Genomic DNA, 27,982 nt, shown 5'->3' with positions numbered 1-27,982 from the left:
TGTCTATGGAGATTGCATGGCTGTGTGCTCTATTTTATACACCTGTCAGCAACGGGTGTGGCAGAAATAGCCAAATTCACTAATTTGAAGGGGTGTCTACATACTGCTGTGTGTGTGTACACCCCCCTAACCCTCTCCTCCTCTCCAGGACTGTCTGATCCCCCTGTACAGTGAAGCTCTCAGCACCTGTAAACAACAGGACGTCCAGCCGTGGCTCCACGCACTGAGATACACCATCTACCAGAGACAGCTACTGCTCAGGCTGAAAGGTAGACAGCGTCCCTGTGTGTCCGTGTGTGTGTGTGTGTGTCCGTGTGTGTCCGTGTGTGTGTGTGTGTGTGTCCGTGTGTGTGTGTGTGTGTGTGTCCGTGTGTGTGTCCGTGTGTGTGTCCGTGTGTGTGTCCGTGTGTGTGTCCGTGTGTGTGTCCGTGTGTGTGTCCGTGTGTGTGTGTCCGTGTGTGTGTGTCCGTGTGTGTGTGTCCGTGTGTGTGTGTCCGTGTGTGTGTGTCCGTGTGTGTGTGTCTGTGTGTGTGTGTCCGTGTGTGTGTGTCCGTGTGTCCCTGTGTCCCTGTGTGTGTGTGTCCCTGTGTGTGTGTGTGTCCCTGTGTGTGTGTGTCCCTGTGTGTGTGTGTGTCCCTGTGTGTGTGTGTGTCCCTGTGTGTGTGTGTGTGTGTGTCCCTGTGTGTGTGTGTGTGTCCCTGTGTGTGTGTGTGTGTTTCCCTGTGTGTGTCCCTGTGTGTGTATTCCATGTATCTCTTTACGGCGAAAGCATAGCTTACATTATTTGAGAACATAGCCCACTAGACAAATTACAAACAGTAGCCAGCCAGGTAGAACAGTTACACAATTTAGAAATAGAGATAAAATTAATCCCTTACCTTTGATGATCTTCATATAGTTGCACTCAGCAGACATTAATTTACTCAATAAATGTTCCTTTTGTTCGATAATGTCTCTTTATACCCAAAAACCTCAGTTTTGTTCGCGTTTTCCTTGGTAATCCACAGGCTCAAACGCAGTCAAAACAGGAAGACAAAAAAATCCAAATTGTATCCATAAAGTTCATAGAAACATGTCAAATGATGTTTATATTCAAACCTCAGGTTGTTTTTAGCCTAAATAATTGATAATATTTCAACCGGTCAATAACGTCGTCAATTTAAAAGGTAAACAAGAAATGCACTCTCGGCCGAGCACATGAAAAAGCTCTGTGACACGGCAGGTTCCACTCATTGACTGCTCTTACTTCCTAATTTTTCAGAATACAAGCCTGAAACAATTTCTAAAGACTTGACATCTATTGGAAGGCATAGAAACTGTAATTTGAGTCCTAAGTCAATGGATACTGTAATGGCATTGAATAGAAAACTACAAAGCCAAAAAAAATAAAACTTCCTGAATGGATTTTTCTCAGGTTTTCGAACGCCAAATCAGTTCTGTTATACTCACAGACACTATTTTAACGGTTTTGAAAACTTGAGTGTTTTTTTTATATCCAAATCTACCAGTTATATGCATATCATATCTTCTGGGCCCGAGAAGCAGGCAGTTTAATTTGGGCATGCATTTCATCCAAAATTCCGAATGCTGCCCCCTACCCTAGAGAAGTTAAACGCTGTGCTATATATCTATCTGTATTTGTTTCAGTGTGTGTGTGTGTGTGTTGTCCCCATCGCTGTGTCTCTGTCATGTGACTCACGTTAATCCTCTCTCTCTTCCTGTGTTCCATTACCCAGGCTCCTCTGCTCCGCTTGATGGCCACCTGATGGAACTATGTCTGACGGCCGTCAAGTTCGCCCGGAAACAGGGGAACATCGCCCTGGCAACGCGCCTGCTGGGCCAGTGCAGCGAGGAGGAGAAGGAGGGGGGGGTGGAGGAGGGGTTGAGCTCTGCGTTCAGGCGTCTGTCACTAGCGGGTGCTGTGGGGGAGAAGTGGGGACCTGAACTACAGATCGAGAAGGCTAAAGTCCTCTGCACCGCGGGTGAGTGTGTGTTTTGGCTTACTCGTCTTTATCCACTCATTTCTCCCCCAGCTCTCTCTCATGCTCCACCTCTCTCCCTCCTCTCCCTCCCTCCCTCCCTCTCTCCTCCAGGTCAGTCCATGGCAGCCATGGAGATGTTGAGTTCCTGTGCTCTGTCTTTCTGTCGCTCAGGGAAGTGTGAGCGTGCTGCCTGTCGCTCCGTCCTCACTCTGTGTAAGTAGTGGTTCCAGTGTCTCACAAATGGCTCCCTATTCCCTACTTAGGACTCTTATTGGGGGGAACAGAGTGCCATTTGAGATACAGGCGTATCAGGGTTGGTACCAGTCTCTCTGTCCTGTGCATGCTGGGTAATGGATGCCTGGCCTTTTTAGAAAACCTCCCATGTGTGTTTTTGACACGTCCCTGTTCCAACCGTCTGTCTCTGTGTCTGTAGGTAAGTGGCTGCTGGCGGACTGGAAGGACATGACCCCTCAGCTCAAACAGGTGGTGAAGAGGTCAGGGGTCATGAACCCAGGGGTCGCCGCCTTGCCCCCCATCAGCCGGAACATCACAGCCCTGCTGGAGCTACCCCTAGAGGACCAGGGCATGCCCCGAATCACAGCTGAAACCACAGGTAGGACACACCCCTCCCTAACCCCTCTCTTCCTCTAGTCTGTACCCTACACCCTAACCCCTCTCTCTCTGCCTCCATAGTGAGTGTAGGAGAACCGGGCTTGATACCGGGCTCCACCAGTTTGTACCCTAACCCCTACACCCTAACCCCTCTCTTCCTCTAGTCTGTACCCTAACCCCTCTCGTCCATCAGTCTGTACCCTAACCCCTACACCCTAACCCCTCTCTTCCTCTAGTCTGTACCCTAACCCCTACACCCTAACCCCTCTTTTCCTCCAGTCTGTACCCTAACCCCTACACCCTAACCCCTCTCTTCCTCCAGTCTATACCCTAACCCCTACACCCTAACCCCTCTCTTCCTCCAGTCTGTACCCTAACCCCTACACCCTAACCCCTCTCTTCCTCCAGTCTGTACCCTAACCCCTACACCCTAACCCCTCTCTTCCTCCAGTCTGTACCCTAACCCCTACACCCTAACCCCTCTCTTCCTCCAGTCTGTACCCTAACCCCTCTCTTCCTCCGGTCTGTACCCTAACCCCTACACCCTAACCCCTCTCTCTCTGCCTCCATAGTGAGTGTGGGTGTAGGAGAACCAGACTTGGTCCTGGGGCAACTCTACCAGTTGTCCACCAGTCAGGCTCCGGAGGTGGCCAAGTCCTGGGCGGCTCTCGCCAGCTGGGCCTATCGTTGGGGACGGAAGGTGGTCGACAACGCCAGGTACATATTCTGACAGTTGTCACCCAGCAGTTATCATGAAACACACATGAAACACACGTGATGAGTTCTGTGGTAAAAGCTGATAACACATGAATACAGACGTGGTGCGTTCTGTGGTGAAAGCTGATAACACATGAATACAGACGTGGTGCGTTCTGTGGTGAAAGCTGATAACACATGAATACAGACGTGGTGCGTTCTGTGGTGAAAGCTGATAACACATGAATACAGACGTGATACGTTCTGTGGTGAAAGCTGATAACACATGAATACAGACAAGGGTACGTTCTGTGGTGAAAGCTGATAACACATGAATACAGACGTGATACGTTCCGTGGTAAAAGCTGATAACACATGAATACAGACGTGGTGCGTTCTGTGGTGAAAGCTGATAACACATGAATACAGACAAGGGTACGTTCTGTGGTGAAAGCTGATAACACATGAATACAGACGTGATACGTTCTGTGGTGAAAGCTGATAACATGAATACAGACGTGATGCGTTCTGTGGTGAAAGCTGATAACATGAATACAGACGTGATGCGTTCTGTGGTGAAAGCTGATAACGCATGAATACAGACGTGGTGCGTTCTGTGGTAAAATCTGTTGCGGATTTAAACATGATTTTTTAAATTCTTATACAATGTTGACGTTCCTCTGTCTCCCTCTCTTCCCATCCCCCTCTCCTCTCATACATCTCTCCCATCTCCCTCTTGTTTCATCTCTCCTCCCCTACGTCCGTCCGTTCCTTTCTCCTCCCATCTCTTTCTCATCTCCTTCCTCCAGTCAAGGTGAAGGTGTGCCCCTGCTCCCGGGAGAGAAGAAGGAGATCGAGGAGCTTCTCCCAGAATGCACCAGTGAGGAGGACAAGGAGAACATCTTCAGCATCCTGGGTCAGGCCATGTGTCGACCTGCTGGAATACAGGTGTGTGTGCGCTCATGAGGAATTAATTAGTAACTATTGTTTTAGTATGTAGACATCTCGTACTTTCTCCCAGTGTTCTGAAAACATCATAGTTCATCCAGGATAGAAGTTTAGAACTGGACTCTTCACGGAACTGCATAACTAAGTGGCTTGGTATGTGTGTCTGTCTCTTTCCATGTGTCTCTCTACCTCCTTTTAGACTCTCTAGTCTTGATTCCTGACTGTCTCTACCTCCTTTTAGACTCTCTAGTCGTGATTCCTGACTGTCTACCTCCTTTTAGACTCTCTAGTCTTGATTCCTGACTGTCTCTACCTCCTTTTAGACTCTCTAGTCGTGATTCCTGACTGTCTACCTCCTTTTAGACTCTCTAGTCGTGATTCCTGACTGTCTCTACCTCCTTTTAGACTCTCTAGTCGTGATTCCTGACTGTCTACCTCCTTTTAGACTCTCTAGTCTTGATTCCTGACTGTCTCTACCTCCTTTTAGACTCTCTAGTCGTGATTCCTGACTGTCTACCTCCTTTTAGACTCTATAGTCTTGATTCCTGACTGTCTCTACCTCCTTTTAGACTCTATAGTCTTGATTCCTGACTCTCTACCTCCTTTTAGACTCTATAGTCTTGATTCCTGACTCTCTACCTCCTTTTAGACTCTATAGTCATAGTTCCTGACTCTCTACCTCCTTTTAGACTATAGTCTTGATTCCTGACTGTCTCTACCTCCTTTTAGACTCTATAGTCTTGATTCCTGACTGTCTACCTCNCTAGTCTTGATTCCTGACTCTCTATCTCCTTTTAGACTCTCTAGTCTTGATTCCTGACAGTCTCTATCTCCTTTTAGACTCTCTAGTCTTGATTCCTGACAGTCTCTACCTCCTTTTAGACTCTCTAGTCTTGATTCCTGACTGTCTACCTCCTTTTAGACTCTCTAGTCTTGATTCCTGACTCTCTATCTCCTTTTAGACTCTCTAGTCTTGATTCCTGACAGTCTCTATCTCCTTTTAGACTCTCTAGTCTTGATTCCTGACAGTCTCTACCTCCTTTTAGACTCTCTAGTCTTGATTCCTGACAGTCTCTATCTCCTTTTAGACTCTCTAGTCTTGATTCCTGACTCTCTACCTCCATTTAGACTCGAGGATCACACAACCTGATAGACAGTAACTGTAATTATGATCCACGTCACAAAAAGTATCATCAAAAATAAATATAACCGTCTTGGCGTTAACTGGAGTGGGGAGTTTAGAAGACTGTGCGGATGAAGAATGAATGAGTGTCAGGTATTGGCTATAGAGGCAAAGCTTCTAAAATGCCTTGGCACTAGATTTGAGATTTTTATCCATTTTGAAAATCTGAATGTGCTGTAAAGAAATCCAATGGGCACCTTTACATCGGCTGGAACAGCGACCGGCGTTCAGAGAGAAACTCCCAGAATAAAGTATGTTGGTGTGTTGGTTCTATTTACATGTTGTTAGTGACGATTACCGTGTTGAATGGAATGCTGTCAAGAAAGTATTCCAACCTTTTATAGACTTGATTTAGTACAATGCTAGAATCGCGATCAGACTCACAAACAGCGCGAGCATGCGGGGGGAAAGATGACCCCAATTCGGCCCGTGCTACATCTCCAATTTGCCGTACGCGTCTTGGCAGGTTTGGGATTCACCGTCTGCCTGCTCATAACTCTCCCCACCCCTTCTCTCCCTCCAGGATGAGGACATGGCCCTGCAGCAGGAGGATGAGGAGGAGGATGACATGGTGGATGTTATCTGGAGACAGCTGCTGTCTGCCTGTCCCTGGCTGGAGCAGCAGGGGGAGGTGGAGGGGGTCCAGGGTGGGGGTAGTGGGGTGATGGAGGGTCTGATCCGGGTCTGGAGGAGGGTGGTGGACCGGATCTTCAGTCTCTACAAGGTCTCCTGCGGTGCCTACTTCACCTTCCTCAAACTCAACGCTGGACAGGTGGGTGGAACTCACGCTCTCTCCTGGGGGGCTGGCAGGGGGGACTGGCAGGGGGGACTGGCAGAGGGGGAACTGGGACTGGCAGGGGGAACTGGGACTGGCAGGGGGGACTGGGACTGGTTAGTCAGGGACTATTTCCATGGGAATTTTCCATTGGGTGTTCTTTTTAGTCCGGGATGAAGTCTGTGTCTGGGAACCTGGCCCTACGAGTACTGTCTATAAGATGAATGTTAAAGTAGAATTGATGTTTTTCATCCCGGTATTGCTATTCACTTGACTGTTTCTATTCATCTAGGACTTGTGGAAGTTTGAGATGTTGTAGGAGATGCCTTCTCTTATAGCCTTGTCCCTTTCCCTGCATCTCTCCCGTCCGTCCGTCTCTTCCTCTGTCCCTCCATGTCTCTCTTCTTCCTCCGTCAGGTTCCCATCGATGAGGATGACCCCAAGCTGCTGCTGACCAATCAGAACAGCAAGCAGAGTAACGACGACGTCATCGTCATGGCGACGCTGCGGTTGCTACGGCTGCTGGTGAAGCACGCCGGGGAGCTGAGGGAGGGGCTTGAGCTTGGGCTCGCCTCAACCCCCACCGCCCCCTGGAGAGGTAACACACTCAGACCCCCACTGGCCCCTGGAGAGGTAACACACTCAGACCCCCACTGGCCCCTGGAGAGGTAACACACTCAGACCCCCACTGGCCCCTGGAGAGGTAACACACTCAGACCCCCACTGGCCCCTGGAGAGGTAACACACTCAGACCCCCGCTGGCCCCTAGAGAAGTAACACACTCAGACCCCCGCTGGCCCCTGGAGAGGTAACACACTCAGACCCCCGCTGGCCCCTGGAGAGGTAACACACTCAGACCCCCGCTGGCCCCTAGAGAAGTAACACACTCAGACCCCCACTGGCCCCTGGAGAGGTAACACACTCAGACCCCCGCTGGCCCCTGGAGAGGTAACACACTCAGACCCCCGCTGGCCCCTGGAGAGGTCACATTCAGACCCCCGCTGGCCCCTGGAGAGGTCACATTCAGACCCCCGCTGGCCCCTGGAGAGGTCACATTCAGACCCCCGCTGGCCCCTGGAGAGGTCACATTCAGACCCCCGCTGGCCCCTGGAGAGGTCACATTCAGACCCCCGCTGGCCCCTGGAGAGGTCACATTCAGACCCCCGCTGGCCCCTAGAGAAGTAACACACTCAGACCCCCGCTGGCCCCTGGAGAGGTCACATTCAGACCCCCACTGGCCCCTGGAGAGGTCACATTCAGACCCCCACTGGCCCCTGGAGAGGTCACATTCAGACCCCCACTGGCCCCTAGAGAAGTAACACACTCAGACCCCCGCTGGCCCCTAGAGAGGTAACACACTCAGACCCCCGCTGGCCCCTGGAGAGGTCACATTCAGACCCCCACTGGCCCCTAGAGAAGTAACACACTCAGACCCCCACTGGCCCCTGGAGAGGTAACACACTCAGACCCCCACTGGCCCCTGGAGAAGTAACACACTCAGACCCCCACTGGCCCCTGGAGAGGTAACACACTCAGACCCCCACTGGCCCCTAGAGAGGTAACACTCAGACCCCCACTGGCCCCTAGAGAAGTAACACACTCAGACCCCCACTGGCCCCTAGAGAGGTAACACTCAGACCCCCACTGGCCCCTAGAGAGAACACACTCAGACCCCCACTGGCCCCTGGAGAGGTAACACTCAGTCCCCCACTATCCACTAGAGAGGTAACACACTCAGACCCCCACTGGCACCTAGAGAGGTAACACTCAGACCCCCACTGGCCCCTGGAGAGGTAACACACTCCCACCCAGGCATCATCCCCCAGCTGTTCTCTCTCTCCTGTCTCCTGCTAATTCAACCCCTCTCTCTCCTGTCTCCTGCTAATTCAACCCCTCTCCCCCACAGGCATCATCCCCCAGCTGTTCTCTCGTCTGAACCATCCAGAGGCTTACATCAGACAGAGTATCTGTAGTCTGCTGTGTCGCGTTGCCCAGGACTCGCCACACCTCATCCTGTACCCTGCTATAGTTGGATCACTGTCTCTGGGAGGAGAGGCACAGCACGCAGGTACACACACACACACACACACACACACACACACACACACACACACACACACATATACTAGAGGTCGACCGTTTAATTGCCATGGCCGATTTCAAGTTTTCATAAAGATCGGTAATCGGTATTTATGGACGCTGATTACATTGCAATCCACGAGGAAACTGCGTGGCAGGCTGAACACCTGTTACGCGAGTCAGGGTATATGCAGCAGTTTGGGCCACCTGGCTCGTTGCGAACTGTGAGAAGACCATTTCTTTCTAACAAAGACCCTAATTAATTCACCTGAATTTGACATAATTATGACACAACATTGAAGGTTGTGCAATGTAACAGCAATATTTAGACTTAGGGATGCCACCCAGTTGATAAAATACGGAATGGTTCCGTAATTAACTGATAGAAAACAAAACGTTTTGTTTTCTAAATGATAGTTTCCGGATTTTACCATATTAATGATCTAAGGCTTGTATTTCTGTGTGTTTATTATATTATAATTAAGTCTATGATTTGATAGAGCAGTCTGACTGAGCGGTGGTAGGCAGCAGCAGGCTCGTATGCATTCATTCAAACTTTACTGCGTTTGCCAGCAGCTCTTCGCAATACTTCAAGCATTGAGCTGTTTATGACTTCAAGCCTATCAACTCCCAAGATTAGGCTGGCAATACTAATGTACCTATTAGAACATCCAATAGTCAAAGGCATATGAAATACAAATGGAAGAGAGAAATAGTCCCATAATTCCTATAATAACTACAACCTAAAACTTCTTAACTGGGAATATTGAAGAACTGGGAATATTGAACCACCAGCTTTCATATGTTCTGTGCAAGGAATTTAAACGTTTTTTTACATGGCACATATTGCACTTTTACTTTTTTCTCCAACACTGTGTTTTTGCATTATTTAAACCAAATTGAACATGTTTCATTATTTATTTGAGACTAACTTGATTTTATTTATGTATTATATTAAGTTAAAATAAAAGTGTTCATTCAGTATTGTTCTAATTGTCATTATTACAAATATATATATATATAAAATCGGCCGATTTAATCGGTCCTCCAACAGTCGGTATTGGCGTTGAAAAATCATAATCGGTCGACCTCCAACACACACACACACACACACACACACACACACACACACACACACACACACACACACACACACACACACACACACACACACACACACACACACACACACACACACACACACACACACACACACATACTCTCAACTCACCATAACATCTTTGTCTCCCAGGAAACAAGCTCCCGTCGGCCCTGCCCACCTTCCTGGGCAGCATGCAGGGGGAGGGGCTGTGTGAGGAAGGGGAGGGGACACTGGGCAGTAACCCCGCCTCCCAGGAAGAAGATGGGCGGGGTGAGGAGTTTCCTGCGCTGTGTTCCAGCCAGGACCAGGCCATGATGCACGACTGCTACAGCAAGATAGTGGACAAGCTGTCTGCAGCCAACCCCACTATGGTGTTACAGGTAAACACTTCCCCCTACTGCAGCCAACCCCACTATGGTGTTACAGGTAAACACTTCCCCCTACTGCAGCCAATCCCACTATGGTGTTACGGGTAAATACGTCCCCCTACTGCAGCCAACCCCACTATGGTGTTACAGATAAATACGTCCCCCTACTGCAGCCAACCCCACTATGGTGTTACGGGTAACTACTTCCCCCTACTGCAGCCAACCCCACTATGGTGTTACAGGTAAACACTTCCCCCTACTGCAGCCAACCCCACTATGGTGTTACAGGTAAACACTTCACCCTACTGCAGCCAACCCCACTATGGGGTTACGGGTAAATACTTCCCCCTACTGCAGCCAACCCCACTATGGTGTTATAGGGAAATTCTTCCCCCTACTGCAGCCAACCCCACTATGGTGTTACGGGTAAATACTTCCCCCTACTGCATCACCACTATTATGGTACAGGTAGACTTCCCCCCCCCCCCCCCCCCCCCCCAACTACTGGTGTTACAGGTAAATACTCCCCCGTACCACAACCCCACTATGGTGTTACAGGTAATTACCTCCACCCTACTACTGGTGTTACAGCTAAATGCTTCCCCACATTACTGGTGTTACAGTTAATTATGTCCCCCTAGTCCTAGCTAGCTCCCCACTGATGCTGCACATAATTATACACGTTTGAATAATGTTACACGGCATGTAGAGGTTTTGAAATGGTTAATGAATTTACTGCCCTTACTGGGGTACAACTGTTTCCAAAACGAGGATAATTGAGCTCCCTAGTTAGCTAGCTAGCTATTAAACAACATCCAGCATTCAAAGAAAGTTACCGTTCCTCAGTTCACTACTATAGAACTTTATTTGTGATAATATGGTGCACACCATCATGTCAAATACGCTGTTTTCAAAGCTGATTGTCACCAAAAAGTTTAATTCACTGGGTTAAATGATTTGTCTTTACCTCTGCGAACTGACTATGCATCTCCGTGACTCGTGACTGTCGTCTTAGACAGTACACATTTTTTTAAATAAGAGATTAGGATACTCCTATGCAATTGTTGTTGATCGGTAAGTCCCAGGGGTGTGGACTCGAGACACATGACTTGGTCCCACCTCTGGTAAGTACCCATATTGGTCGTTCTCTAAATAAAACCACTGAATTAATTTGTCTCCATCCTAGGGTCATGCAATGCTCATAAGGAATATTTACAACTTCTATTATTCAGAAACACAAAATACTGTCTAATTTCGGGATATGACATTTTGGCCCTACTTGTGTCTGGTGGTGACCTGTGCTAACCACGTGTGTCTCTGTGTGTCCGTCCGTGGGTCCCCAGGTGCAGATGCTAGTGGGAGAGCTGCGCCGCGTGACTCTGCTGTGGGACGAGTTGTGGCTGGGCGTCCTGCAGCAGCAGCACATGCACGTCCTACGCAGGATACAGCAGCTGGAGGACGAGGTCAAGAGGGTGCAAAACAACAACACACTACGCAAGTGAGTCACATACACACACACACACATACACACACACACACATACACACACACACATACACACACATACACACACACACATACACACACACACATACACACACACACATACACACACACACATACTACTAGGGTACACAAAGTATAGGATTTGATTAATCAAACACAGGTTTCAGAATGACCCAACTCCAGTCACTAAACAGTTCATTAATGCACATAAGTAGCAGAGTAGTGTGTGGTGGTCCAGTGGTTAGCTCTGCTGGCCCTGGCTCATGTACTGGGTCCAGTGGTTTATTCTGCGGGCCCTGGCTCAGGTACTGGGTCCAGTGGTTTACTCTGCTGGCCCTGGCTCAGGTACTGGGTCCAGTGGTTAGCTCTGCGGGCCCTGGCTCAGGTACTGGGTCCAGTGGTTTACTCTGTGGGCCCTGGCTCAGGTACTGGGTCCAGTGGTTTACTCTGTGGGCCCTGGCTCAGGTACTGGGTCCAGTGGTTAACCCTGCTGGCCCTGTCTCAGGTACTGGGTCCAGTGGTTAACCCTGCTGGCCCTGTCTCAGATACTGGGTCCAGTGGTTAACCCTGCTGGCCCTGGCTCAGATACTGGGTCCAGTGGTTAACCCTGCTGGCCCTGGCTCAGATACTGGGTCCAGTGGTTAACCCTGCTGGCCCTGTCTCAGATACTGGGTCCAGTGGTTAACCCTGCTGGCCCTGTCTCAGATACTGGGTCCAGTGGTTAACTCTGCTGTCTCAGGTACTGGGTCCAGTGGTTAGCTCTGCAGGACCTGGCTCAGGTACTGAGTAGCCTAGGCTGCCAGAGGTGTTAGTCCCTGTCTCAGGTACTGGGTAACCTAGGCTGCCAGAGGTAATGGGTTTCATTCTGACCCACTGCACTTCTCACTCGCTAACTATACAACAGTGTCGTGTCTCAACATGTATGTTTTAACCCTGTTAAAGGAACATAGATAAACAGTGTGTCTCCTCTGTCAGGGAGGAGAAGGTGGCCATCATGTGTGAGAAGCACTCTGCTCTGATGCGTCCCGTGGTGTTCGCTCTGGACCACGTGAGGAGCATCACCACCACGCCCGCAGAGACCCCCCACGAGACCTGGTTCCAGCAGACCTACGGGGACGCCATCACCTCGGCCCTGGAGAGACTGAAGAGCCCTCACAACCCGGCCAACCCGGCCAGCAGCTGGGTCCCGTTCAAACAGGTAGGACCAGGACCGGGTGGGGGGGGGGGGGGGGGGGGGTCTCGGTTCTCAGTAACTGGTCTGCCTTATCAGTAACTCAAATTAGGCTGTTGCCCTTTGCGTCCCTCCTAAGGAACATTCATATTCAACAATAATATTTTTGAACAGAATATGAACTTTCTGCACTTCCCCTTTTTCTCACACGCGGTACCGTGCCCCGTGGCGCGGTGGGTACCGTGCCCCGTGGCGCGGTGGGTACCGTGCCCCGTGGCGCGGTGGGTACCGTGGCGCGGTGGGTACCGTGGCGCGGTGGGTACCGTGGCGCGGTGGGTACCGTGGCGCGGTGGGTACCGTGGCGCGGTGGGTACCGTGCCCCGTGGCGCGGTGGGTACCGTGCCCCGTGGCGCGGTTCCTCTTGACCCTTGACATGTACATTCCTTATACATGTTAAGTAGTCAATACGTTCTAGTGTGGTAACATGAATCAGTAGACGTCAAGCCAGAATTCAACAACACCTCTAATAAACATTGTTCCAGATCAAAACCCCCCAAATAGAGATGTTTCAATGTTTTAAAGGCAGATGTTTAGTGGATTGAAGACATCTCTTTACTTTACTTCCTGAAGTGTTTCCAGTCCCCTTTAAGATTAGGATTGGGGGAAGGGAAGCTGATCCTAGATCTGTGCTTAGGGGAAACTTGGTCGGTTTGTGTGTGACGGTGCTTTTTGTTTCCATGAGTGTCCAATGTATCTGTAACCTTTTAAAATGTATACTGTACTTTTTTGTTGAAGTGGATTTAAATGGTGTTTTTAATGTCTCCTAGATCATGCTGAGTCTCCAGCAGAGGGCTCAGAAGAGGACCAGCTATCTGCTGCGTCTGGACCACATCAGCCCCCGCCTGGCTGCCATGGCGACCACAGAGATGGCGTTGCCGGGCGAGGTGTCGGCAACGGACGCTTTGACCATCCAAAGTGTTGGCAACACCATCACCATCCTGCCAACCAAGACCAAGCCTAAGAAACTACACTTCCTGGGCTCCGACGGACGCAACTACCCTTACCTCTTCAAAGGTAGCGAACACACACACACACACACACACACACACACACACACATACACACACACACAGACGACCAGCAGGAATATAAGTCTGAACCTAATTCTCCTCCTAACTCTACCTCCTCTCTTTCCCTCTCTCTGATTTGACCCTCATCTATCCTTTCTGCTCCTAACTCTTACCTCCTTCCTCCTCTCTTTCCCTCTCTGATTTGACCCTCATCTATCCTTCCTGCTCTCTTTCCCTCTCTCTGATTTGACCCTCATCTATCCTTCCTCCTCTCTTTCCCTCTCTCTGATTTGACCCTCATCTATCCTTCCTCCTCTCTTTCCCTCTCTCTGATTTAACCCTCATCTATCCTTCCTCCTCTCTTTCCCTCTCTCTGATTTAACCCTCATCTATCCTTCCTCCTCTCTTTCCCTCTCTCTGATTTAACCCTCATCTATCCTTCCTCCTCTCCTTCCCTCTCTCTGATTTGACCCTCATCTATCCTTCCTCCTCTCTTTCCCTCTCTCTGATTTAACCCTCATCTATCCTTCCTCCTCTCCTTCCCCCTCTCTGACTTGACCCTCATCTATTCCTCCCTCTCCTTCCCCCTCTCTCTCCCGCAGGTCTGGAGGACCTCCACCTAGATGAGCGGATCATGCAGTTCCTTTCCATAGTCAACACCATGTTCACCAAGGTACATCATTGATTGATCGATCATTTAAAATACAAGGCTGATCCGGCCAGAGACAACACCAGAGTAAAGGGTATGGGGCCTGTGCAGTTCATCTGTGGAAAAAATACACCAAACATTTTTAAAAAATGGATTTAAAAACTAATAAAAGTAGTATATTAGGTGATTAGACCTGAAGAGTTGTTCCAGTAATATTACCTGCTAGTAGGAGAGATGGTCTGTTTTATGTGGTCGTACGACTGCTGCTGTTGTCTGCAGAGCATAACTCTGTTCTTCTCTAGGTGAACCAGCAGGAGCGCCCCCACTTCCACGCCCGCCACTACTCCGTCACCCCGCTGGGGACACGCTCAGGACTCATCCAATGGGTGGACGGCGCCACGCCGCTGTTCGGCCTCTACAAGCGCTGGCAGCAGAGAGAGGCCGTGCTGCAGGCACAGAAGGTAATGCTTGTGGGGGTGTGATCTTTTGTATGATCTTGCTCTGTGAATGTGTAGAGCTCAATAAAAACAACATTCAACATTGAAACTATGGCAATGCCAAACACTTTGTTGGGCCATGAGCCTTGAGCTCTCTCTGTACTCATCACTTTCTGTCTCTCTGTCTCTCGCTCCTCCCCCAGGCCCAGGATTCGTTCCAGCAGCAGCCCCAGCCCCTCCCTCTAGTTCCACGGCCCAGTGAGCTCTACTACAGCAAGATAGGCCCCGCCCTGAAGGGGGTTGGCCTCAGCCTGGATGTTTCGCGGCGCGATTGGCCGCTCAGCGTGATGAGGGATGTGCTTAAGGAGCTGATGGCATCCACGCCCCCTAACCTGCTGGCCAAAGAGCTGTGGTGCTCCTGTACCACGTCTAGCGAGTGGTGGAGGGTCACACAGGTGAGCTGGGGTCAAAGGTCAAGCAGGGTTTACTGTCGTCAGTCAAGGGTTAGAGGTCACACAGGTTGTGTGGCTGCTGCTTCTCGTAACCTTTCCTTCATCTGCACTGATCTGAAAATAACACAAAGCTGAAAACATGGCGTCACTAAGATTGGATATAGGATCCACTCATAGAGTTGGATAGAGGACTCATCTTTGTAGCTCTGTTCATTTCTGTACTAGAAGGTCCTCTCTTACTCTATGGAACCACCTGGCTAGGGGGCTTTGACTAGTGCAGATGAAGGAAAGGACGCCATGTTGGACTGATATGCTTGGGAAGTGGAGACGTCAAAAATTAAACCTTCCTGGTGGCTAATTAATGGTAAATGAACGCTCTTCCTCCTGCTACAGTCCTACGCCAGGTCCACTGCTGTGATGTCTATGGTGGGCTACATCATTGGCCTCGGCGACCGTCACCTTGACAACGTGCTGATTGACATGACGACGGGAGAGGTGGTGCACATCGACTACAACGTCTGCTTCGAGAAAGGTAAATTAAGTTATATTTTGAGGTTTGAACAAGCAGCGACCCTCCTGGTTTAGACAAGTTGCTCTGTGGATTTCACTGCTGTTTGTCCTACTGATGTGTGATGTTTCTCTCTCTGTTGTGTGTATGTGTGTGTGTTTCTCTGTGTGTGTGATGTTTCTCTCTCTCTGTATGTGGTCTCCAGGGAAGAGCCTGCGTGTGCCAGAGAAAGTGCCGTTCCGTATGACCCACAACATTGAGACGGCCCTGGGAGTCACTGGAGTGGAGGGCATCTTCAGACTGTCCTGTGAACAGGTACTAGCTAGTGTAAACAGTCTTCAGACTGTCCTGTGGACAGGTACTAGCTAGTGTAAACAGTCTTCAGACTGTCCTGTGAACAGGTACTAGCTAGTGTAAACAGTCTTCAGACTGTCCTGTGAACAGGTACTAGCTAGTGTAAACAGTCTTCAGACTGTCCTGTGAACAGGTACTAGCTAGTGTAAACAGTCTTCAGACTGTCCTGTGAACAGGTACTAGCTAGTGTAAACAGTCTTCAGACTGTCCTGTGAACAGGTACTAGCTAGTGAAACATTTAGGAGACTCTTCTGTGTCAGCTGTGGTGTGTTGGGTGACGTTAGTCTCATTTGAATTTCCTGGCTTCGTCTGCTGTTCATCACCTCAAACTTCACTTACAACTTAGTCTCGTTTACTTCTAAACATTTCTAAAACGTTCCTGACACATTTAAAGACATTCCTGAATAATTTTTTTTAGTTTTGTTTTTAGTTTCTGAAACATGTAAACCATATTCTAATCTTCTCTTTTCTGATTGGTCAGGTGGTCCAGATGATGCTAACCTCTCTCCTCTTTGATTGGTCAGGTGATTCAGATGATGCGTCGTGGGCGGGAGACGCTGCTGACCCTGCTGGAGGCGTTTGTGTACGACCCTCTGGTGGACTGGACGGCCGGGGGGGAGGTGGGCTTCGCCGGGGCCGTGTACGGAGGGGGTGGGCAGCAAGCGGAGAACAAGCAGAGCAAGAGAGAGATGGAGAGAGACATCACACGCTCCCTCTTCTCCTCCCGCGTCGCTGAGATCAAGGTGAGCAGGGGAGACAGAGACACACATCCAGCTCTATCTCTGTCTGAGATGCCACTCTGTTCCTTATAGAGGTAGTCCTGTATGTTGTGAATGGAGCGCCAATTCAGACCACTCTGTTCCTTATAGAGGTAGTCCTGTATGTTGTGAATGGAGCGCCAATTCAGACCACTCTGTTCCTTATAGAGGTTGTCCTGTATGTTGTGAATGGAGCGCCAATTCAGACCACTCTGTTCCTTATAGAGGTAGTCCTGTATGTTGTGAATGGAGCACCAATTCAGACCACTCTGTTCCTTATAGAGGTAGTCCTGTATGTTGTGAATGGAGCGCCAATTCAGACCACTCTGTTCCTTATAGAGGTAGTCCTGTATGTTGTGAATGGAGCGCCAATTCAGACCACCTGTCGTTCCCCTTACCAGATGTTCTGTTTGGAGCTGAAATGACTAGGCCACTGAAATCTTCCTCCCTTTCTCCCTCCTTCACTACCTCCCTTTCTCCCTCCTTCACTACCTCCCTTTCTCCCTCCTTCACTACCTCCCTTTCTCCCTCCTTCACTACCTCCCTTTCTCCCTCCTTCACTACCTCCATTTCTCCCTCCTTCACTACCTCCATTTCTCCCTCCTTCACTACCTCCCTTTCTCCCTCCTTCACTACCTCCCTTTCTCCCTCCTTCACTACCTCCCTTTCTCCCTCCTTCACTACCTCCCTTTCTCCCTCCTTCACTACCTCCCTTTCTCCCTCCTTCACTACCTCCCTTTCTCCCTCCTTCACTACCTCCCTCCTTCACTACCTCCCTCCTTCACTACCTCCCTCCTTCACTACCTCCCTCCTTCACTACCTCCAGGTGAACTGGTTTAAGAACCGTGAGGAGATGTTGGGGGTCCTGCCCCAGGTGGAGGGGGCAGTGGAGGAGTACCTCACCCTGCAGAAGCTGCTCTCTCAGGGGGACAAGATGACCACCAAGATCCTGGAGGAGATGAGCTTCCTGGAGGGGGCTGAGAGCTGCTCAGACCACCTCATACTCACCCTGGAACACAGGTCTGTTACATCTCTAACCTTTAACCCCAGACCACCTCATACTCACCCTGGAACACAGGTCTGTTACACCCCAGACCACCTCATACTCACCCTGGAACACAGGTCTGTTACACCCCAGACCACCTCATACTCACCCTGGAACACAGGTTTGTTACACCCCAGACCTCTAACCCCAGACCACCTCGTACTCACCCTGGAACACAGTTATGTAACCCCTGACCTCTAACCCCAGACCACCTCATACTCACCCTGGAACACAGTTATGTAACCCCTGACCTCTTACCCCAGACCACCTCATACTCACCCTGGAACACAGTTATGTAACCCCTGACCCCAGACCACCTCATACTCACCCTGGAACACAGTTATGTAACCTCTAATCCTCAGATCACCTCGTACTCACCCTGGAACACAGTTATGTAACCCCTGACCTCTTACCCCAGACCACCTCATACTCACCCTGGAACACAGTTATGTAATCCCTGACCTCTTACCCCAGACCACCTCATACTAACCCTGGAACACAGTTATGTAACCCCTGACCTCTAACCCCAGACCTCACAGGTCCTTTTCCAACAATGCAGAGGTAAGATAATGATAAAAAATAGAAATAGTGACACGAGGAATAAATACACAGTGAATAACGAATAACAAGTAAAAATAACATGACTATATACAGGAAGTACCAGGTAACATGGCTATATACAGGAAGTACCAGGTAACATGGCTATATACAGGAAGTACCAGGTAACATGGCTATATACAGGAAGTACCAGGTAACATGGCTATATACAGGAAGTACCAGGTAACATGGCCATATACAGGAAGTACCAGGTAACATGGCTATATACAGGAAGTACCAGGTAACATGGCTATATACAGGAAGTACCTGGTAACATGGCTATATACGGGGAGTGCCAGATATGGCTAACATTCACAATTTGCTCAAGAGAACAGACAGATTTTTTCTAACCAGTGACCTTTCGGTTATTGGTCCAACACTCTTAACCGCTAGGCTACCTGCTGCCAGGCTTGGGGGTAGAAGCTGTTCAGGGTTCTGTTGGTTCCAGACTTGGCACTCCGGTACCGCTTGCTACGCGGTAGCAGAGAAAACAGTCTATGACTTGGGTGGCTGGAGTCTTTAACAATTGTTTGGGCCTTCCTCTGGTACCGCCTGGTATAGAGGTCTTGGATGGCAGGGAGCTGGGCCCCAGTGATGTACTGGGCCATACGCACCACCCTCTGTAGCACCGGTCAAGATGCTTGCTATTCTGCAGCTGTAGAACTTTTTGAGTGTTGGAGGGCCCATGCCAAATCTTTTCAGCCTCCTGATTGGGAAGAGTCGTGCCCTCTTCACGACTGTCTTGGTGTGTGTGTGGCCCATGCTAATTCCTTGTGATGTGGAAACACAAGGAACTTGAAGCTCTCGACCCGCTCCACTACAGCCCCATCAATGTGGATAGGAGGCGTGCTCGCACCCCCCTCCGTTTCCTGTGGTCCAGGATCAGCTCCTTTGTCTTGCTGACGTTGAGGAAGAGGTTGTTTTCCTGGCACCACACTGCCAGGTCTCTGACCTCCTCCCTACAGGCTGTCTCGTCGTTGTCGGTGATCAGGCCTACCAGCGTTGTGTCGTCAGCAAACTTAATGATGGTGTTGGAGTCGTGCTTTGCCACGCAGTCGTGGGTGAACAGGGAGTACAGGAGGGGACTAAGGGGTTCTTATCAGGAAGTCCAGGATCCAGTTGCAGAGGGAGGTGTTTAGACCCAGGGTTCTTATCAGGAAGTACAGGATCCAGTTGCAGAGGGAGGTGTTCAGACCCAGGGTTCTTATTATTTGTACATCAGGAAGTTGGTCACAATGCAACACGGATTAGATGTTTTTGAACATGGCCCCACAGAGCTCTGTATGTGATTTTTCTCCCCTCTCTCTCCCTCCCCTCTCCCTCCACCAGGTACTCTGAGCACACCCAGCTAGCATCTCGTCAGCGTACGGTCCAGGAGTTGATCCAGGGGAAGCAGGGTGACCTGGACCAGTGGATGTCTCAGTACCAAGCAGCCTTCAGCAGCCTGGAGGCCACACAGCTAGCCAGTCTACTGCAGGACATCAGCAGTCATATAGATCTGGGTTAGTGTCTGTAGAGATGGGACAGGGGGTTCTGTGTGGTTCCAGCAGTCCTATAGACCTGATTGATTAAGCTTCTCTCTCTTCCTCCCTCCCCCAGGCCCTCCCAGCTACGTCCCGGCCACAGCCTTCCTGCAGAACGCCGGCCAGGCCCACCTAATCAGCCAGTGCGAGGGCCTGGAGGCTGAGTTGGGCTCCCTGCTGCAGCAGCGCCGTGGGGCCCTGCGAGGCTGTCTGGAGCAGCTGCACAGCTATGCCACTGTGGCCCTGCTGTACCCGCGGGCCGTGCTGCTGCGCCACAGGGCCCACCTCTGGAAACAGTGGCTGGAAGAGCTGCTCTGTGACATGACTGTTGACCACTGCCAGCAGATTTCCAGACAGTGAGTTGGAGTGGACACATGCTGGCTTTCTCCTCTCCTCTCTTTCTTGCCGTCTCGCGCCATGTCTTTCCTTCTCATTCTCACGCTCTCCTTCTCTCTCTGTCTCTCTCTCTCCTTCTCTCTCGCGCTCTCCTTCTCTCGCCGTCTCTCTCTCCTTCTCTCGCTGCTCTCTCACCTTCTCTCTCACCTTCTCTCTCTGTGTCTCTCACCTCTCTCTCACCTTCTCTCTCTCTCCTCTCTGTCTCTCTCTGTTTCTCTCTGTCGGGGTCCTCTGGGGTTAACTGGCTCCATTTCTTGATGTTTCTGCTTCTCTCTCCTCTATTTTATTATTATTTTCATTAAATGGACAGTTATTTTATCAGTCTGTGCTCTACCTTCCTCTCCAAACTTCCCCCCCTCCAGGTATGAGGTCCAGTTTGCCCCCCAGCCTCCCCTTGCGTCGTGCCAGTTCTTGTCCAGCGTTGAGCTGGCCTTGCAGCACCAGGCGTCAGAGATCAACACGCGTGTTCTGCGCCAGGCGGAGCGCGTCAAGGCCGAGGGCGCCACGGTCCACGCGTGTGAAGAACAGCTGCAGGAGATCGAACGTTGCATCAATGTGTTCCTCCTAGAGAACCCAGAGCAGGGCTCTCTCAGCCTGGCCACCATCATCTCATCAGCCCTCTGCACCCTCACCAGGTCTGGCTGGCTGGCTGGCTGTGTGCTGGGGATAGACGTGTGTGTGTGTGTGTGTGTGTGTGTGTGTGTGTGTGTGTGTGTGTGTGTGTGTGTGTGTGTGTGTGTGTGTGTGTGTGTGTGTGTGTGTGTGTGTGTGTGTGTGTGTGTGGATAATGAGACTAACCTGATGGTCGAGGGAGCAACTAGTGTTCCTGACGTCTTGTGACAGGACGTGTGTGGTGGGGGGTAGAAGGGTGTGTGTGTGTAACTTTGTGTCTGGTCCCGCTCAGGCGTAACCTGGTGATGGAAGGAGCGGCGGCGGCTGCGGGGGGGCAGCTGGTAGAGTTGACGTCTCGTGACGGGGCCTGGTTCCTGGAGGAGCTGTGTTCCATGAGCGGTAATATCACCTCATTGGTCCAGCTGCTGGGGCAGTGTCAGCTCCTCCCACACGACCTGGACCTGCCCTCGCCGCAGGAGACCGCCCAGACCGTCTACCTGGCCAACGCCGTCTACACCTGTCTACAGGTACGGTGTAATGGGGGTGGAGACGTGTGTCCGAGGATGTGGACGGAGTTGAGCGGTCAGAAGTCTTGCTCAACGTGAGATTAACAGTTAAAAATCTCTCAGCCTTCACAGGAAGAAAAGAAAAAACACACAAAATTCCTTCCATTTTATTTTTGTTAACTCGAAGTGTTTGTTTTGGACCCGGTACCGGGTTTGGGGGGATGTTGAAACCTAAAATACTATCTAGACATACAGGACATGTTGAAACCTAATATACTATCTAGACATACAGGACATGTTGAAACCTAATATACTATCTAGACATACAGGACATGTTGAAACCTAATATACTATCTAGACATACAGGACATGTTGAAACCTAGTATACTATCTAGACATACAGGACATGTTGAAACCTAGTATACTATCTAGACATACAGGACATGTATGTCTAGATAGTATCTATCTAGACCCCCGCAGGGTTCCCCCATAGCACTACACAACTGACTCAAATGACCAACTTATCAAGCTTTGATTATTTGAATGGGCTGTGTAGTGCTATGGGGAAACCTGTAAAGGTGTACACAGAGGGGGCCCCGGGACAGAGTTTGGGAAACCCTGGGTTAGAGGACAATATGTAGGAGACCAGATAGCTACATTTTAAAGTGTTGTGATGAAAGTGGGTCTCCAACTTGGGAAGGTGTAACAGAACCCCTTACTATCAGAATGGCGTTGGCCACCTTTACTGGTCCGCTTGTCTTTCTGGCTGATCTCTCCTTCCTTCATCCAGGAACTGAACACGAACTTCCGTCAGATCATCTTCCCGGAGGCTCTACGCTGCATGTTGAAGGGCGAGGCCACCCTGGAGACCATGCTGTCTGAGCTGGACCTCTTAGTGGAGCAGTGTGCAGACGGGGTTTCCCTGCAGGGGCTGGCCGACGCCCTGCACACACACCTCCGCAGCGCCGCCATGGGCCTGGAGCACGAGGCGGACACACACTGTCTCCACATCACCAGGTTAGAACAGGGGAACACACACTGTCTCCACATCACCAGGTTAGAACAGGGGAACACACACTGTCTCCACATCACCAGGTTAGAACAGGGGAACACTGTCTCCACATCACCAGGTTAGAACAGGGGAACACACACTGTCTCCACATCACCAGGTTAGAACAGGGGAACACACACTGTCTCCACATCACCAGGTTAGAACAGGGGAACACTGTCTCCACATCACCAGGTTAGAACAGGGGAACACTGTCTCCACATCACCAGGTTAGAACAGACTGTCTCCACATCACCAGGTTAGAACAGACTGTCTCCACATCACCAGGTTAGAACAGACTGTCTCCACATCACCAGGTTAGAACAGGGGAACACTGTCTCCACATCACCAGGTTAGAACAGGGGAACACTGTCTCCACATCACCAGGTTAGAACAGGGGAACACTGTCTCCACATCACCAGGTTAGAACAGACTGTCTCCACATCACCAGGTTAGAACACACTGTCTCCACATCACCAGGTTAGAACAGGGGAACACTGTCTCCACATCACCAGGTTAGAACAGGGGAACACACACTGTCTCCACATCACCAGGTTAGAACAGACTGTCTCCACATCACCAGGTTAGAACAGGGGAACACTGTCTCCACATCACCAGGTTAGAACAGGGGAACACACACTGTCTCCACATCACCAGGTTAGAACAGGGGAACACACACTGTCTCCACATCACCAGGTTAGAACAGGGGAACACACACTGTCTCCACATCACCAGGTTAGAACAGGGGAACACACACTGTCTCCACATCACCAGGTTAGAACAGGGGAACACACACTGTCTCCACATCACCAGGTTAGAACAGACTGTCTCCACATCACCAGGTTAGAACAGACTGTCTCCACATCACCAGGTTAGAACAGGGGAACACTGTCTCCACATCACCAGGTTAGAACAGGGGAACACTGTCTCCACATCACCAGGTTAGAACAGGGGAACACTGTCTCCACATCACCAGGTTAGAACAGGGGAACAGACACTGTCTCCACATCACCAGGTTAGAACAGGGGAACAGACACTGTCTCCACATCACCAGGTTAGAACAGGGGAACACACACTGTCTCCACATCAGCAGGTTAGAACAGGGGAACACACACTGTCTCCACATCAGCAGGTTAGAACAGGGGAACAAGACAGGCAGTAGGGTTAGTGTTAATTGGTTATGTTATATGTGATGATATTGCAGGATGTTGCGGGCCCAGTACTGTCAGCTGATGCAGCCTCCAGGGGGCAGTATGGACGCGGTGGGACAGGACTCTCCTAAGATGTCCGCCGGTCAGATGCTGCTGGTGGCCTTCGATGGCATGTTTGCTCAGCTAGAGACCGCCTTCGGGCAGCTCACAGAGAAGGTAACACACACACTTCCTCAATCTCTTTCCTCTCTCTCACACTCTCTCTTTCTCAAGCTCTTTCCTCTCTCTCACACTCTCTTTCTCAAGCTCTTTCCTCTCTCTCACACTCTCTTTCTCAAGCTCTTTCCTCTCTCACACTCTCTTTCTCAAGCGCTTTCCTCTGTCTCACCCTCCTCTTTCCTATCTCACCCTCTCTCTTTCTCGCTCAATCACTCTTTCATGTTAAACTCTCATCTTTCTCTCTTGTCCCTGTCTTGTTATTCCTCTTGACAAACAAATGGAATGTGGAGTTGATGTCTTAGTCACTTATCTGTTTATTCCTTTCTTCTCACTCCCCTGTCTTCTACTTCTCTTGTTATTTACACCCCACTCTTTCTCCCCCCCATCTCTTTCCCCTCTCTTTCTCTCCCCCTCTCTCTTTCTCTCGCCTCTCTCTTTCTCTCGCCTCTCTCTTTCTCTCGCCTCTCTCTTTCTCTTTCTCTCTCCCCTCTCTTTCCCCTCTCTTTCTCTCTCTTTCTCTTTCTCTCTCTTTCTCTTTCCCCTCTCTTTCTCTTTCCCCTCTCTTTCTCTTTCCCCTCTTTCTCTTTCTCTCCCCCCTCTTTCTCTTTCTCTCTGCTCTCTCTTTCTCTCTGCTCTCTCTTTCTCTCTGCTCTCTCTTTCTCTCTCCCCCCTCTCTTTCTCTCTGCTCTCTCTTTCTCTCCCCCCTCTTTCTCTTTCTCTCTGCTCTCTCTTTCTCTCTGCTCTCTCTTTCTCTCTCCCCCCTCTCTTTCTCTCTGCTCTCTCTTTCTCTATGCTCTCTCTTTCTCTCTCCCCCCTCTCTTTCTCTCTGCTCTCTCTTTCTCTCGCCCTCTCTCTTTCTCTCTCCCCCTCTCTTTCTCTCTCCCTCTCTCTTTCTCTCTCCCTCTCTTTCTAGATGATTTCCATGGAAGTGCCGCCGGCGTGGCGGAAGGTGGATGTGATGCGTGAGGCGCGGGCGGCCCAGGTCCATTTCTTCCACAGCGGTCCTCACAGACATGTTCTGGAGGAGATCTTCTTCCTCAAGAGACTCCAAACCATCAGGGAGTTTTTCAGGCTCTGTGGATCCTTCGCTCAGACACTCTCTGGTGAGAACACTGATGGCTTTATAGTCTCTCTGTGTCAAAATTCATGTTCAATTTAAGGGGCTTTATTGGCATGGGAAACATATATGTTTACATTGCCAAAGCAAGTGAACTAGATAATAAACAAAGGTGAAATAGAAAGTTAACAGTAAATATTACACTCACTCAAGTTACAAAAGAATAAAGACATTTCAAATGTCATGTTATGTCTCTGTGTTATGGAAAGTTGGTCTGTGACTCAGCTATAGTGGTAGCAGGTCTACCATCAGTAGAGGTCAACACTGTAAAGTTGGTCTGTCACTCAGCTATAGTGGTAGCAGGTCTACCAGCAGTAGAGGTCAACACTGTAAAGTTGGTCTGTGACTCAGCTATAGTGGTAGCAGGTCTACCAGCAGTAGAGGTCAACACTGTAAAGTTGGTCTGTCACTCCGCTATAGTGGTAGCAGGTCTACCAGCAGTAGAGGTCAACACTGTAAAGTTGGTCTGTGACTCAGCTATAGTGGTAGCAGGTCTACCAGCAGTAGAGGTCAACACTGTAAAGTTGGTCTGTCACTCAGCTATAGTGGTAGCAGGTCTACCAGCAGTAGAGGTCAACACTGTAAAGTTGGTCTGTGACTCAGCTATAGTGGTAGCAGGTCTACCAGCAGTAGAGGTCAACACTGTAAAGTTGGTCTGTCACTCAGCTATAGTGGTAGCAGGTCTACCAGCAGTAGAGGTCAACACTGTAAAGTTGGTCTGTCACTCAGCTATAGTGGTAGCAGGTCTACCAGCAGTAGAGGTCAACACTGTAAAGTTGGTCTGTCACTCAGCTATAGTGGTAGCAGGTCTACCAGCAGTAGAGGTCAACACTGTAAAGTTGGTCTGTCACTCAGCTATAGTGGTAGCAGGTCTACCAGCAGTAGAGGTCAACACTGTAAAGTTGGTCTGTCACTCAGCTATAGTGGTAGCAGGTCTACCAGCAGTAGAGGTCAACACTGTAAAGTTGGTCTGTCACTCAGCTATAGTGGTAGCAGGTCTACCATCAGTAGAGGTCAACACTGTAAAGTTGGTCTGTCACTCAGCTATAGTGGTAGCAGGTCTACCAGCAGTAGAGGTCAACACTGTAAAGTTGGTCTGTCACTCAGCTATAGTGGTAGCAGGTCTACCAGCAGTAGAGGTCAACACTGTAAAGTTGGTCTGTGACTCAGCTATAGTGGTAGCAGGTCTACCAGCAGTAGAGGTCAACACTGTAAAGTTGGTCTGTCACTCAGCTATAGTGGTAGCAGGTCTACCAGCAGTAGAGGTCAACACTGTAAAGTTGGTCTGTCACTCAGCTATAGTGGTAGCAGGTCTACCAGCAGTAGAGGTCAACACTGTAAAGTTGGTCTGTCACTCAGCTATAGTGGTAGCAGGTCTACCAGCAGTAGAGGTCAACACTGTAAAGTTGGTCTGTGACTCAGCTATAGTGGTAGCAGGTCTACCAGCAGTAGAGGTCAACACTGTAAAGTTGGTCTGTCACTCAGCTATAGTGGTAGCAGGTCTACCAGCAGTAGAGGTCAACACTGTAAAGTTGGTCTGTGACTCAGCTATAGTGGTAGCAGGTCTACCAGCAGTAGAGGTCAACACTGTAAAGTTGGTCTGTCACTCAGCTATAGTGGTAGCAGGTCTACCAGCAGTAGAGGTCAACACTGTAAAGTTGGTCTGTCACTCAGCTATAGTGGTAGCAGGTCTACCAGCAGTAGAGGTCAACACTGTAAAGTTGGTCTGTCACTCAGCTATAGTGGTAGCAGGTCTACCAGCAGTAGAGGTCAACACTGTAAAGTTGGTCTGTCACTCAGCTATAGTGGTAGCAGGTCTACCAGCAGTAGAGGTCAACACTGTAAAGTTGGTCTGTCACTCAGCTATAGTGGTAGCAGGTCTACCAGCAGTAGAGGTCAACACTGTAAAGTTGGTCTGTGACTCAGCTATAGTGGTAGCAGGTCTACCAGCAGTAGAGGTCAACACTGTAAAGTTGGTCTGTGACTCAGCTATAGTGGTAGCAGGTCTACCAGCAGTAGAGGTCAACACTGTAAAGTTGGTCTGTCACTCAGCTATAGTGGTAGCAGGTCTACCAGCAGTAGAGGTCAACACTGTAAAGTTGGTCTGTCACTCAGCTATAGTGGTAGCAGGTCTACCAGCAGTAGAGGTCAACACTGTAAAGTTGGTCTGTCACTCAGCTATAGTGGTAGCAGGTCTACCAGCAGTAGAGGTCAACACTGTAAAGTTGGTCTGTCACTCAGCTATAGTGGTAGCAGGTCTACCATCAGTAGAGGTCAACACTGTAAAGTTGGTCTGTCACTCAGCTATAGTGGTAGCAGGTCTACCAGCAGTAGAGGTCAACACTGTAAAGTTGGTCTGTCACTCAGCTATAGTGGTAGCAGGTCTACCAGCAGTAGAGGTCAACACTGTAAAGTTGGTCTGTGACTCAGCTATAGTGGTAGCAGGTCTACCAGCAGTAGAGGTCAACACTGTAAAGTTGGTCTGTCACTCAGCTATAGTGGTAGCAGGTCTACCAGCAGTAGAGGTCAACACTGTAAAGTTGGTCTGTCACTCAGCTATAGTGGTAGCAGGTCTACCAGCAGTAGAGGTCAACACTGTAAAGTTGGTCTGTCACTCAGCTATAGTGGTAGCAGGTCTACCAGCAGTAGAGGTCAACACTGTAAAGTTGGTCTGTGACTCAGCTATAGTGGTAGCAGGTCTACCAGCAGTAGAGGTCAACACTGTAAAGTTGGTCTGTCACTCAGCTATAGTGGTAGCAGGTCTACCAGCAGTAGAGGTCAACACTGTAAAGTTGGTCTGTGACTCAGCTATAGTGGTAGCAGGTCTACCAGCAGTAGAGGTCAACACTGTAAAGTTGGTCTGTCACTCAGCTATAGTGGTAGCAGGTCTACCAGCAGTAGAGGTCAACACTGTAAAGTTGGTCTGTGACTCAGCTATAGTGGTAGCAGGTCTACCAGCAGTAGAGGTCAACACTGTAAAGTTGGTCTGTCACTCAGCTATAGTGGTAGCAGGTCTACCAGCAGTAGAGGTCAACACTGTAAAGTTGGTCTGTCACTCAGCTATAGTGGTAGCAGGTCTACCAGCAGTAGAGGTCAACACTGTAAAGTTGGTCTGTCA

At 49.9% G+C, this 27,982-nt stretch overlaps 1 protein-coding gene across 3 annotated transcripts in view; it reads left to right on the top strand.

Annotated features, from left to right (window-relative positions):
* The window catches only part of smg1 (SMG1 nonsense mediated mRNA decay associated PI3K related kinase), a 128,851-nt gene that overhangs the window by 49,673 nt on the left and 51,196 nt on the right, over window positions 1–27,982 (top strand). For 2 of the 3 annotated variants that reach the window (XM_055898126.1, XM_055898117.1), the window contains exons 28-54: window positions 149–269; window positions 1,737–1,982; window positions 2,094–2,195; window positions 2,416–2,595; window positions 3,167–3,311; window positions 4,100–4,238; window positions 5,945–6,193; window positions 6,614–6,794; window positions 8,103–8,264; window positions 9,528–9,757; window positions 11,089–11,243; window positions 12,227–12,449; window positions 13,250–13,496; window positions 14,095–14,165; window positions 14,444–14,602; window positions 14,782–15,033; window positions 15,424–15,562; window positions 15,744–15,853; window positions 16,417–16,635; window positions 17,477–17,670; window positions 19,622–19,794; window positions 19,892–20,171; window positions 20,574–20,846; window positions 21,116–21,350; window positions 22,120–22,346; window positions 23,582–23,744; window positions 24,661–24,934. In XM_055898126.1, coding sequence (XP_055754101.1) covers window positions 149–269; window positions 1,737–1,982; window positions 2,094–2,195; window positions 2,416–2,595; window positions 3,167–3,311; window positions 4,100–4,238; window positions 5,945–6,193; window positions 6,614–6,794; window positions 8,103–8,264; window positions 9,528–9,757; window positions 11,089–11,243; window positions 12,227–12,449; window positions 13,250–13,496; window positions 14,095–14,165; window positions 14,444–14,602; window positions 14,782–15,033; window positions 15,424–15,562; window positions 15,744–15,853; window positions 16,417–16,635; window positions 17,477–17,670; window positions 19,622–19,794; window positions 19,892–20,171; window positions 20,574–20,846; window positions 21,116–21,350; window positions 22,120–22,346; window positions 23,582–23,744; window positions 24,661–24,906 — 5,121 coding nt within the window. In that variant the 3' untranslated portion in view covers window positions 24,907–24,934. Of the gene's footprint in view, window positions 1–148; window positions 270–1,736; window positions 1,983–2,093; window positions 2,196–2,415; window positions 2,596–3,166; window positions 3,312–4,099; window positions 4,239–5,944; window positions 6,194–6,613; window positions 6,795–8,102; window positions 8,265–9,527; window positions 9,758–11,088; window positions 11,244–12,226; window positions 12,450–13,249; window positions 13,497–14,094; window positions 14,166–14,443; window positions 14,603–14,781; window positions 15,034–15,423; window positions 15,563–15,743; window positions 15,854–16,416; window positions 16,636–17,476; window positions 17,671–19,621; window positions 19,795–19,891; window positions 20,172–20,573; window positions 20,847–21,115; window positions 21,351–22,119; window positions 22,347–23,581; window positions 23,745–24,660; window positions 24,935–27,982 lie in introns of those variants that run through there. The other variant, XM_055898133.1, reaches the window with a different exon arrangement.

This window comes from Salvelinus fontinalis, chromosome 2 (assembly GCF_029448725.1).
Source record: "Salvelinus fontinalis isolate EN_2023a chromosome 2, ASM2944872v1, whole genome shotgun sequence".
In the NCBI taxonomy this organism is placed as follows: domain Eukaryota; kingdom Metazoa; phylum Chordata; class Actinopteri; order Salmoniformes; family Salmonidae; genus Salvelinus; species Salvelinus fontinalis.
Note: the sequence above shows the minus strand (reverse complement) of the source record. Positions and strands in the feature narration are given on the sequence as shown.